We start from the raw sequence: 13,324 nt of genomic DNA on the forward strand, positions 1-13,324 counted from the left end.
AATTAGAGAAAATAACGAGCAAAAAGCACAAAAACGCTGGAAAAGAGTACAAGAAATAAAGATACGAGAAAGACAATATAAAACCGCAGAGAAAGAAACAAAGGCTGCCCTGCTCTGCGCTTTCTTTGGGCTCTGGAACCAGTAGGACGAAGTTATTTTTTTTTCTAAAATCAAGTTCCGTCATCTAGTATCTGAGACGCCGAGTTTTCTTGTTGCGTATACTTCAACATTTATTTGTCATTTACGATTCACGTACATGAAGACCGGTGCGATATACAAGCTCAAAAACGCAGAACCCCTTTATGGTACTACTTTCCGGGTGCATGTTTCTATACTCGGTTGTATAAAAAGCTGTCACATTGCCACAGGTCGGCAAACTCACTCATGAGTCGAGACTCAGATTTAGGCGTGAGTGTGAGTCCGAGTGAGTCTACTTCAGAAAAACGTTTTACGAGTCTAATCTCGAGTGAGCCCGGTTAAGTCATACTCTTGTGAGTCTGAGTCCGAGCGAGTTTGGCTGGAGGAAAATTGCGTGAGTCAGAGTCCGAGCGAGTCCATTTATTCTGTCGACCTATGCATTTTACAACTAGACAAACCTACCTTCAAATTATGTAACAATGCTTCCGCAACATGACGCGTACTTATGAAATGGAAATTTATAAACCTTTTAGCAAATTGAGTGCTTGATTCCAGTTGAATAAGAGCAAGTTTTGCCGTCCATTTGTACTATTTGTGAGAAGGCATTCACTGCATGCGTGAAGATGTCATCTTTTTCAACAAGCTGATGCAGTGTATGAAACATTTCAACAAGAAGACATGTTTTGTCAAAACAGTTTCTACCTTGACGAAGACGAGTGTACTTGCCGAAACGTTGGCTTTTTTGCATTCCCAGTACAAGGATCAAGGAGTTTTAATCATTATATATTAATTAAACAATGTACGGTGTTATACAGTCTACTTCAAAAATTGTGAATTTTTTCAAACATGAGTTAATTAGTTTAATCAAAAATAATTAGTTACACCGACTTTGTCAATTTAATCAGTGTAACTTTAATTACCACACTCTAAATATGCACTAACTCCTTTTCGACGAAGCTTTGACAAGATCACTACCTATTCGGAGGCCTTAAATTTGATGCATTTAATGTGATACAGTGGATATTTTCTCATTGTAAAGTAAGAAGTTATCACAATTTAAACCGAATACGCTAGATGGTGTCCCTCTTCCAGTGTCATTTGCTTCCAAACTAAACAGAAGTTTGCCATCTGTTCTCCTTCAAGTGGACATTACAGGTTTACTGACGCTCCTGCTTGCTTACTTTGGCAGGCCACAAGCGGACCAAATGCAACACCCGCGAGGAACAAGCGTGCGCCAGAATAGGGAAAGGATGCGAGTTGATCGACGAAAAGGCAATGTGTGTGGGTAAGATGTCACGCAATTAACTTTGTGGCAGCTTACAAGAGACCATGAAATTGAAGTTGATGGCTGTTCGTGGTTTTCTTTTGCGCCTATGGCTGAGGAACGAGTTTTGACGCCACGCGCTGGTGCGTTGGAACGCGTACGTTGGCAGGGGCTTTTGAATTTTTATCATGGTAAAAGTCTGTCGAGTTCGTTACAGTTGAATCGTTCCTCACATCTTTGCGTGAATCTCCTTGCATTAGCGCCGTGCGCTTTGTGCTTTTCTGATAAAGAACGGTGAATTCCTCGCTATTTGTTCACAAAGTTTCTTCTGCTCTGTTTAATTTCATACAAACAAAAGCTGGGTAGCTAGAACCTGCATAGGTGAATAATGTTTAGATAAATAATCAATATCCCTCTCATTTCGCTTCGTACGGAAGAAGCGTACAAAATGCAACGAGAAAGAGAAGGAAGTATGCAGAAATATGACACAGAACTGCGAGTTAGTCGACGGCGCAGCACTCTGCGTAACTGGCAAGTGACTTCTTCATCGTCGTCAGCAACATTTGCTCGTTTCCGTAACCCAAAAAGCGCAGCAGCAAGACTTCCGGCCAACGCCACGTGCGGTAGACGTGACCTGAGTAGAAATGTCACACGTCAAGTCATACTACCGCTGAAATTTTATTAAGAGAGATTGGTTTTGCTAGCGCTCCCTAAATAGAAGCATAGACATCATGCAAAATTACTGCTTTCTGTCGGCTGTCGTGTGCATACGCTAAGCGCAGTACCCACAGTCCGCGTGTGTCTATGTATACGTATACGTGGTGGAGATAGGTTTGCACTAGGCTTACCTACTAAGCGCAACCCTGTAGGGATGCGACGTCCTCCACTGCCGCTGCATGCAACGACCCTGCCGCCGGGTTCATCGTTTTCTCCGACACGGTGCAGAAACGACACACAAGGCAGGATAACAACAATAACGGGTTTATTAACCCAAAGTGCAGTACAGTGCGACACTCACGGGCTTGCAGGCCGTATAGGGAACTCCGCAAGACCGAGTAAGTACGCTTGCCTAGGGCGCGATGACTCCCGCACAAGGGGCGAAGTCAAACGCACGACCGAGAAGCCGCCTTCTAAGCAGCGCGTCAACCCCTCGTCGAGGCCTGAGAGCATCTGCCGCGACGAACGAATCGTCGGGCGCAACATAGCTCGTAGGAGGGGAGGATGTCACGCGCGCCCCATCCGACGCCAGCGTAGCTCCCGCCGACTTGTTCGCCCTCCACGGTCTCATGACACCGTGCAGCTCTCGCATTGTGGTGCCCCGCCCTTGGACTGCTTGGACCGGATCCCCACTTTCCTATCTCTTTCTATTTTCCGTCGCTTGCCTCTCTATTTCTTCATCTATTTCCTTCTTTTCTTTTTATCTCTCCTTACCCCCCCCCTACAAGGCTTTATATATATATATATATATATATATATATATATATATATATATATATATATATATATATATATATATATATATATATATATATATATATATATATATATATATATACTTCTTTGCGCTTCTTCGCGTTGTACACATTTAAAATTCCAAGCATTTAGCAATATTTTGCGACGTTGAGCGCATATATATAGCCACCGCTGACTTTGTGCTTTCATGGCCATACCGTTAATGTAATGCATACCAAATTTGTCATGGCATACAATAACTTTACGACTAACATTAATCACCGCAGCATGATAACCATGACATGCATATTGCGTATGGCATGACTTAAACACCACGCTCATGGTGCGCTTAAGTCCGGTTCTGTAGCTTGATATACAATAAAACTGGTATTGCTCCTCGTGACTGCATAACAAACATAAATGACAAAGATGTATGGCATGTACTGTATGTTTCACGCTCATCGTGCAATCGCGACCGTTTCGCCATAGCTTGACATACAGCAAAATTGCTATTGTGCGAAGTGACTGTATCATGAATATAAATTACAGGCCTCAACATGCAAATCGATACATACATGTTATGTACAACATTATAAACGTCTTGCTGGCTTCTTCGCATTATATGCCATCGATCCCCACAGTGCGTCAGATCTTTCAGGTTTGCTTCTCAAGGAACGTGCGAGTGGTTACTATCAAGTGCGAGTTTAAATAATTCCTTCGGCGTTTTTATGTTCCAGTTGCTTTCAATGTTTTGCTTACTCTTGTTCTCTGCACAGCCACGAAACGAACTGAATGCAACGAAGACGAGAAGAACGCATGCAAAGAAATGGGAATGGAATGCGATTTCTCGCTCGGCGCTGCCGTGTGCATTGGTAAGCATCCACTGCGGAATGCCTATAATGTTTTTTTTATTTTTGTTACTCGTTTGTCAGCACGCCTCTTTTATATTCTTATTCTCTATAACACAAACACGGTTTGTGATATGAAAAGTTTACTATTGGTCTTCGCTAAGGAAAATGCAATAGCATTGTAAAAAAAGCTTCATACTTGGCTTATCACTTCTATGGAAGAATTCAGAACTCTCCTAAATTTACCATTCAGCTACAAACAAAACTGTTGTATGACAATTTTTTAAGAACATGGGTTAAATTTTCCAACGCAGCTTTCGGCAAGCACTGGAACACTATTTCGCAAGCTTGAATAGTTGAAAACCACAGATGATGTAATGTAGCACAAAACACTATTATATAAAATTCTGATCACAACAAGCTATATACAATAGACAACTTTTAAGGAACTGTCCATTACGAAGCATTTTCGAGATTTCAGTGGCTGAGGTTGAAGGTCACGCGAGTACTTACTAATGTTCGAGAGTCAATCGGCAGTGTGCAAGTCACCTCGGAGAAAGCTATCACGTTTAAAGAACTTTACATTTTCTTTTGTCTAAAGCTGCAAAAAAAAGCACCGTCTCCACACTCTGGCCGTTAGGGCAGCTGTGCGTGCAACCCCAGACTAACAAACTGAAAAAAAATGTTTCGCATACGTACCGGAAAGTAACAGCGCGGAAAACAACTATCCAAAAGAAGGACACATAGAGAGAGCTGCATGGTTCTTTCTTTGTTTGGTTTCTTGTTTTTCTCGCTGTTTCCTTCCAATAAGTCTTACAACCACGCCCAGGCCAACTCTTTAGTTACACATACGAATCCGTGATTTTAAAAAAATGTTCCCGCAATTTCATGAGGGGCGAAGCACCTTAACAGCGCACAATGTTCCCCCGTCCGTAAACCACAGCCATGCGTCTACAGCAGATGTAGAATTCGAAACATCTGCGGACAACAAAAAGATAATCAGAAGGCTGTCACCCAGAGTAAACAAAGTGAAAGTCTGAAACACCAAAAAAAAAACAACGACATTCAACCATCCATTTGTCAAAGCATATGGAAGAACAAAAGGTTGACAAGAACAGCATAAAAGGCTGTTAACCAGAAGAAAAAAGAAGGGCCACGATTCATGATGTGACTTGCACGGCTTCGCCCTATCATTAACATTCACTTCGTAGACATGCGTGGATAAAGTCCCCAACACTTTGGTAAGGGAGGGGGGGGGCGGCTACAGTCGTTCATACATGGATTGCATGTAGCGTGGTCACGCTCATAAACAAGGCCACAGCAAGGCTCGCGATGCTCAAAACTAGGTTAAACTAAACGATCGAGGTGTAAAGTAATATCATTCATAAAAATTTGCAAATACCAATCACGAACTGAAAGTGTCTAAAACCGTTTCGTAAACAGGCGAATGACTCTGGCGCCACGTGAGAGAGGGCGCCACTGCCTCGTGGAGAGTGAGATTTCTCCTCTCGTCCGCTTTCTACATGGTGCTAGTATGAAGCGGGAGAAAATTGACAGAACTCGCTGCAGACGACGCGTATCTCAACTGGCGTAAAAAGCATGAAGTCAATAAAGAGTAACAATAAGTAGTGCGTACGTTGCACATCGAATGCGCCTAACAAAAATGGCTTGGTGCCAAACAAATCCAGCATTCTCACCTCAAACATTGATATGCCATCGACACTTTGGTAAATGGAGCCATGGGTTCTCGACGAACGGGAATAACCCGTGCTGCGCAGTTGCTCATGTATCACAGTATGCCCGCTTTTTTTTTTTTTTTTTGACCGCGGCACACGTGTTTTCAGCGCTCGGTTTGTGGACCGTGCTTAAGCCTCAAGTGTTTTTCTTTCGCTCCGGCAGACGAGGTTTAATCAGTGGCCAGCTGAACTTCGTTTATTTATTTATTTTCAGCTTAGGTGTTACGGTCAACGTTTTCCGTGTGTCGTAGATCGAAATTTATCATTTTCACGAACCGTCACGCGTTCAATCGCCGACTAAAACGCGTTCTTGGGCTTGTTGTTGCGTTTTCTGAGAAAACATGAAGCTGCGAAACGAGGACGAGAAAGGACACGATGTTCGTGTCCTCGTTTCTTCGCACCTCAATGTTTTGTCAGCTGAATGACCGCCAAAGCACTCCGTACAGACGGTTAACAAGAGACTCTGGAACATGCCATTCCTTATCTGCGTTCACTGCCCGCGTGTTTCCTTTTAATTTTTAGTGGACCAGTGCAGTCAGCAGTGGCATTTGCACCATTTTTGCGACACATACGTGCTTTAGCAGTTCTACAGCAGAGCTATTATGGTCGAGGAGGGAAAAAGATGGAAGCCAAGAGAACTACTACTGAGGAAGAGACAGAAATAAAGGAAAGAAAAACAGAAAAAAAAACTTCGACAGAAAGACACAGACTAGAAAAACGTCAAACTTAGAGAGGAAGCAATGTAGTATAGTAGTCACCATGTATTGTGTAGTGTAGCAAGAGGAAAGACAGAAGGAAGAAGATGAAAGCCAAGCAAAAGCTACGGTCACCTATAGGTGTCTACCAGCACTGCTGTGACCCAGCCTCGCACCACTCAGTGCAAACTTAGCTAGTGTGCTTTGTTTAGTATATTTTAAACACCGTCGTTTCCTTTGCAGACAAAAATCGCACGACATGCAATGAGGAAGAGATGAAAATATGCAGATCTAGGGGGGAAAAGTGCGACTTCACAGCGCACGCACCAGTGTGTATCGGTAAGCAATTGTAATCTCATTCAATGAACCCCAATTCTCCTCTCTGCCATGGGAAGTTTTTTTGAGGACTGACGCGTGCAAGTGCACATTCTATTTTGATTGTCATCACCAATATTTTCTTTCCTGGCAGATACAAGCCGTAAGGCTTGCGATCGGGAGGAGGTTCGAAGATGTTCAGCCCTCGGCAAGGAGTGCGATATTGTGGGAGGGGCGCCCTTGTGTCATGGTAAGGTGCTCTACTTGCAAGAAAACTTTAAACACCTTAAATTGCTGAAGGTGCAGCATTGTTAAGTTAGCTTGTTTTTTTGCCGTGTGTTTCTCTAGTTATAATGTTTTTCCGACTCTGGCGGTAATAGGGCGCACTTATTTGCGCGTTTTCTTCGCAGTATACTTTAAACTCATGCAGGCTCGGGTTATTGATATAATACTACAAGTGGACAATAAAATATTGACGCGTGTGTACATGTGGACAAAAACAATGAAGTGGGATTTAGTGGACACGAGGAAGTGGGCCTCTAGCTTCACTCGAGACCGAAGAAGACGGTCTTGTGGCTCAGCTGTTGAAAACACGCTGTTTTCGTTGCCTCAAGGTGTACCTCTGTTTTATTCGCGTTGTACCGTGACACTGGTGGAGGAGCTGGGCCGCAACTCTGTCTGATGCTCCACACGCCCGCTGGGAGCCGTTCATCGAGTCCAGAATCATTGTCACCGGTAGCAACTCCGGTGCATCGCTCCAGTCGACGGTTGCGAGGCCTTGCGCCAGAGCTCACTCACTCGCCGGAACCTCCTAGGCACAGAACACCTCAACCAATGTCCAACGCAAGCCCACAACAGGTGCCCAAGGCAGCTTTCCGACGCTCTCATCTCAGGTGACCATTTTTCAACCCTTCGTTTCCGATCGCTTTAGTGGCGGTGCCCATGCAGACGTCCACGACTGGCTTGACAACTACGAGCGTGCTGCCAAGGTCAATCAGTGGTCGGAACAGGAAAAGCTTTCCCGCGTCTATTTCTACCTTGACGATGGCGCTCTTACTTGGTATGAAAATAGTGAAGGCAATTTGTCAGCTTGGCCTGACTTTCGACAGAAGTTCGTCTATACCTTCGCCAATGTCGATAGAAGGGACCGTGCGCAGCAGTTATTGTAGATACGGGTTCAAAACCCCCACGAAATCGTTGCAATGTTTGCCGAGGACATGACTCGTCCATTTATCGAGCTAACCCGCACATGACGGAAGATAAAAAGTTGAGTTACCTCATGCGCGGTGTCAAGGAACAGCTTTTCACCGGGCTACTGCGCAATCCTCCAAGTACCGTGGTTGACTTCATTAAGGAAGCTACGGCTATCGAGCGGGCCCTTCATCAACGCAGCAGTCAAAATAACCGCATGTCCTGCAATGCCCCAATCAACGCTATTGCCATGACGTCTGAGAATCAGACCTCCTTACGAGAGTTGATTAGGGAGATAGTTCGCGAAGAACTGCAGAGGTTATGGACTCCGGTTGCTGAAAATCGCATCGCTTCGATCGCTGAAGTCGTACGCGACGAAATTCACCAAGCATTGTCTACGACTGGTCCTGATACTCAGCAGCGTCCTGTGAGCTACGCTGCCGCTCTTCGACGTCCACCACCCGCTATGCCGACGCAGTACCACCAGGTGCCCATGGTCCCTTGGTCTCCGCCGCAAGAGCAGACACTGCATCAACCAACCACGCTACGGTCATACAACCAGCCGTCCACGGCCACCCCATGGGCAGCGACGAAAGGGGAGATGCTCAGACGTCCACCGACCCGGAAAACCGATGCATCGCGCACAGTGGACAGACGTCCACTATGCTTTCACTGCGGAGGTGCAGGCCATATTGCCCATCATTGCTGGCATCGAGGTGATTTATTCCGTCCTCATCGACCTTGGTTTGACGGTCGACGTACCAATGACGAATGCACACCACGCCGTGACGACACTCCTTTCTAAGGAGCCCGTTCTCACTTTGAGGATGGCTGTACCACTGCAGAGGAGGCAATGCCTACTCACCCTCCTAGTCTGAGACGTCTATCCCGCTATCCGTTCCCCGCGCGTTCGCCTTTGTCGCACCGCCACACATACGCGGATCCTAATACAAGAAGGTCACCTAGCCCGCGATGGGAAAACTGAAGTCGGCGACCTCCGGGGGCGAGGTTGCAGGCCATAAATATGACGACAAGAAGCCCCCACAGCATGACATTGTACAGCCGATAAGCCGTGAAAACGATGAAATTGTGACTGCCGACCTTAGTGTTCTTCTTGACGGTAAGAAAGTGACAGCTCTAGTCGACACTGGTGCCGACTTATCTATTATCAGTCAGGACCTCGCCAACAGCTTCCGAAAAGTGAAGACGCCGTGGACAGGCCCTCACAAAAGAACAGCAGGCGGCCAGTTACTGATGCCCTCTGGAAGATGTACCGCAAGAGTTGACATCAGAGGTTCTCCTTTCACTGCGTCGTTCGTCATTATCGCCGCATGCTGCAGAGATGTAATTCTTGGCATAGATTTTTCACGGGAATATGGCGCCGTCATCAACCTACCAGAGAGCTTGATTACGTTTTACAACAGTTCGGGCTTACCCAATTCTCCAATTCTCCAGAGGCGCGACCAAACCAACTGCGTATTACTGATGACGACGTGGTTCTCCCTCCTAGGTCATGCACGCTTGTTTCGGTGGCCACCGCTGCTCAGTTTTACGCCGAAGGAGTTGCAGACCAAATAAGCTCGCTGCTCTTCACCAACGGTATTTCCCTCACACGAGGTATCGTCAGAGTTGCTGCTGGATGCACGGACTTGCTGCTGACCAATTTCAGTGCTGAGCGCCGGCACCTTCCTAAAGGCACGGCTGTCGCTTACTTCGACGATGTAGATGTCGAAGGCTGCTTGGAGGTAGTAGATGAGTCGCTAAATCTTGATTCAGCGCCCGTTCTGGACGTTAGCACTAGTTTGCCGAAAGACGATCGACGCAGACTTCTTGAGCTACTGGTAAAATTTTAAGACTGCTTTTCGACAACATCAAAAGTTGGCCGCACGCCTCTAACCAGGCATCGAATAATTACCAACGAAACGACGAGACCTATTCACCAAAACCCTTATCGCGTGGCTCCAAAAGAACGTGAAGCAATACAACAGCAGGTAGACAAAATGCTTGAATATGACGTCATTCAGCATTCATAGAGCTCTGGGCGTCACCTGTAGTCCTCGTTAAGAAAGAGGACGGCAGCCTGCGTTTCTGTGTGGATTACCGAAAGCTAAATCAGGTGACCAAGAAAGACGTATATCCACTACCGCGTATAGACGACTCTCTCGACAGACTTCGACACGCTTGATACTTCTCTTCAATGGATTTGAGGAGTGCATATTGGCAAATCGAGGTGGACACGAGAGACCGCGAGAAGACCGCTTTTGTAACACCAAATGGGTTGTATGAACTTAAGGTCTTGCCATTCGGTTTGTGCTCAGCGCCTGCTACCTTTTAAAGACTCATGGATACTGTGCTTTCTGGGTTAAAGTGGAAAACATGCTTAGTATATCTGGACGACGTCATAGTGTTCTCCATAACGTTTTACGAGCACTTTGAGAGACTTGAGGTGGTCTTACGAGCCATACAGACCGCGGGCCTGACGTTGAAGCCTGAGAAGTGCCACTTTTGCTAAGAAGAGCTGCGATTTCTTGGTCATGTCGTCAGTTATGCAGGTGTTCGTCCCGATCCTGAAAAAATTCCAGCCGTAGAACAGTTTCCTTTGCCGACCAATAAAAAGGCTGTCAGACGCTTTCTCGGCCTCTGTGCATATTATCGACGATTTAACGCAGACTTCGCACGCATAGCATCACCGTTAACTCGCCTCACGAGAGAAGACGTCACCTTTGAATGAAACAACGAAGAGGAAGCTGCTTTTAACGATCTCCGCCAGTGACTACAAACACCTCCAGTTCTTGCCCACTTCGACGAGAGAGCCCCTACGATGCTTCACACAGATGCTAGCAATGTTGGTCTGGGAGCTGTCCTTGTGCAGCAGCAAGAAGGCACAGAAAGGGTATTCGCTTACGCAAGCAGAACGTTAACACGCGCTGAGGCTAATACTCCACGACTGAGAAGGAATGTCTCGCCGTGGTATGGGTGGTTACAAAATTTCGTCCGTATTTATATGGTCACCCCTTCAAAGTAATCAGCGATCACCACTCACTGTGTTGGTTAACAAATGTTAAAGACCCTACCGGCCGATTAGCGCGTTGGAATCTCAGGATGCAGGAATTCGATATGGCAGTCATACATAAGTCAGGGAAGCGGCATATGGACGCCGACTGTTTGTCCCGTTCACCCATTGAGTCGGCGACCCTTCCCGAGGAGGAGGAACATCATTTTTCGGTGTCCTCGACACGACCGCCATTGCGCAGCAACAACGTGACGACGCTGAGTTGCTTGGCTTAATTCCTACTTGGATGGCAGTTCTCGGAAGGCGCCAAGAGTTTTCGCAAGAGTGCTGTCATCGTTTTGTTTACGGGGCGGAGTACTCTAAAAAAGAAACTTTTCGTCGACGGGATCCGCCTATCTACTCGTCATCCCAGCAGTCCTGCGCACCGAAGTACTGAAACCATGCCACAATGACGTTACCTATAGTCACTTGGGTTACACAAGAACGTTGGCTATGGTACAGCAAAGGTATTACCCGCCAAGACTAACCATAGCCGTGAAGAACCACGTTCGTACCTGTCTCGACTGCCAGTGACGCAAGTCACCACCAACTAAACCAGCTGGCCTCCTGCAACCCGTACAGGTCCCAATTACTCCATTCCACCAGATCGGCATGGACATTTTGGGCCCACTCCCTACTTCTACTGCCGGCAACCGATGGGTTATCGTCGCGACAGATTATCTGACGCGTTATGCCGAGACAAAGGCTATCCAGAGAGGTACAGCAGCGGAGGTGGCAAGATTTTTCATTGAGAATATTGCACTGAGGCATGGTGCACCAACCGTCGTAATCACAGACAGAGGTACCGCATTTACGGCCAATCTTTTGGACCATGTCTTGATGCTGAGTGGAACAAAGCATCGTAAGACCACCGCCTACCACCCGCAAACGAATGGGCTGACAGAGCGTCTAAACAAAACCATTGAAGACATGCTTTCAATGTACGTAGACGTTGAACACAAAAATTGGGATCAAATCTTGCAATACATAACGTTCGCACACAACACGGCCAAGTAAGAAACGACCCGCATGACACCATTCAGCCTCGTTTATGGACGGGAAGTACAAACCATGTTAAATGCAATGTTACCGCACCAAGGCGACGACATCGTCCCGGACGCCGACACGTTTACCGCACGCGCACGCACGCACACGCACACGCACACGCGCGCACGCACACGCACACGCGCGCGCACACACGCAGACAGACAGACCGACAGACAGACAGACAGACAGACAGACAGACAGACAGACAGACAGATAGATAGATAGATAGATAGATAGATAGATAGATAGATAGATAGATAGATAGATAGATAGATAGATAGATAGATAGATAGATAGATAGATAAATAGATAAATAGATAGATAGATAGATAGATAGATAGATAGATAGATAGATAGATAGATAGATAGATAGATAGATAGATAGATAGATAGATAGATAGATAGATAGATAGATAGATAGATAGATAGATAGATAGATAGATAGATAGATAGATAGATAGATACGCTCAAAGTGCCTATGCTTAACTAAGAAATGCTTCCCACCTAATATAAATAAATAAATCATGGTATGAACTTGTATAAGTGTTAAACGATCATGGCCACAGCCTGAGGTTGCTCGCAAACATAGATCTTGTACCGTGGGTCCAAGATTGTCGCGGCAGCGTATGGACGCACGTACTCTATTCCACTAAACCTTTTGTCAATTTCTTCAAGAAGCTTTGCTGAAGATCAAAAGTGACTTGGTGGCTGAATTCGAAGCACTGGATACCCTACAAAGGAAGATAAATATTTAAAATTATAACTTCAGAAAGACAACAGCAGGCGCTATGTTAATTTTCCACAACATTTAATATTCAACACCGAAACCTTTCGTGTATCACAATATTGACGTTACGATATTCAATTTCAAATTGTTGTTGTAGAGCGCATGTCGGTGTAGAATGAGTGACTGAAGCTCTCATTGAATTATCAAAGATATACCTGTTTAGGCCGTACACCATAGGAATGACGTCGCTGAGTGTCGCGGAATGGCCCTTCGAAACCATGAGCGTGGCTTCTTCTAACAACTTCAGAAGGTCTCTTACTTCGGCAAGGACGCCGAGCTGATCACCAGCAATTAAATCTGGGAGCTTCAGCCGAGTGGCGCCTCTCCCATTCTGCAGGTGTAGGAGGACCCAGCTGACAGCTTCGGACAACTTAAAAAAGCGCTCCAGCATGTAATAACAACAATTCCATCGGGTCCTGATTTCTTGTATCAATTTCAATTACTCATGTTCCAGCTTGCCATCTTGCATCTGCATTTGCACCAACAATCGCGGCGCAACATCGCTGGTACGAAAGAAGCGAACAATCTTCACCGTCTTCAGCAGCGGCCGAAGAGTAATGAGAGATGCACATTCATAGTTAGGGGAATCGGCGTCACCTGTGACAATAGTTCGGACATTAGCCTGATCAAATATGCCACTCATCGCACAGTTGGCGCATTGCTGCATGGAGATTCGGAGTTATCTTTTTTTCTGGGATGTACATAATGCCGGTTTTGATGTTCACTAGCTTATTTCCTGAAAAGTAAAAAAAAGTTTAAACTAAGAGTGCACACTAATTATCGTTACGCACCATGGGAA

The 13,324-nt window shown here is 45.8% G+C and overlaps 1 protein-coding gene across 1 annotated transcript in view; it reads left to right on the forward strand.

Annotated features, from left to right (window-relative positions):
* The window catches only part of LOC142761748 (uncharacterized), a 112,817-nt gene extending 106,331 nt beyond the window's left edge, over positions 1-6,486 (forward strand). Inside the window, exons 14-16 of the mRNA XM_075870026.1 lie at positions 1,328-1,423; positions 3,631-3,726; positions 6,377-6,486. Of these exons, the coding sequence (XP_075726141.1) occupies positions 1,328-1,423; positions 3,631-3,726; positions 6,377-6,486 (302 nt within the window). The remainder of the gene's footprint in view (positions 1-1,327; positions 1,424-3,630; positions 3,727-6,376) is intronic.
* Positions 6,487-13,324: the final 6,838 nt, after the last annotated feature.

The sequence above is a fragment of the Rhipicephalus microplus genome, chromosome 7, assembly GCF_043290135.1.
Source record: "Rhipicephalus microplus isolate Deutch F79 chromosome 7, USDA_Rmic, whole genome shotgun sequence".
Taxonomy (NCBI): Eukaryota; Metazoa; Arthropoda; class Arachnida; order Ixodida; family Ixodidae; genus Rhipicephalus; species Rhipicephalus microplus.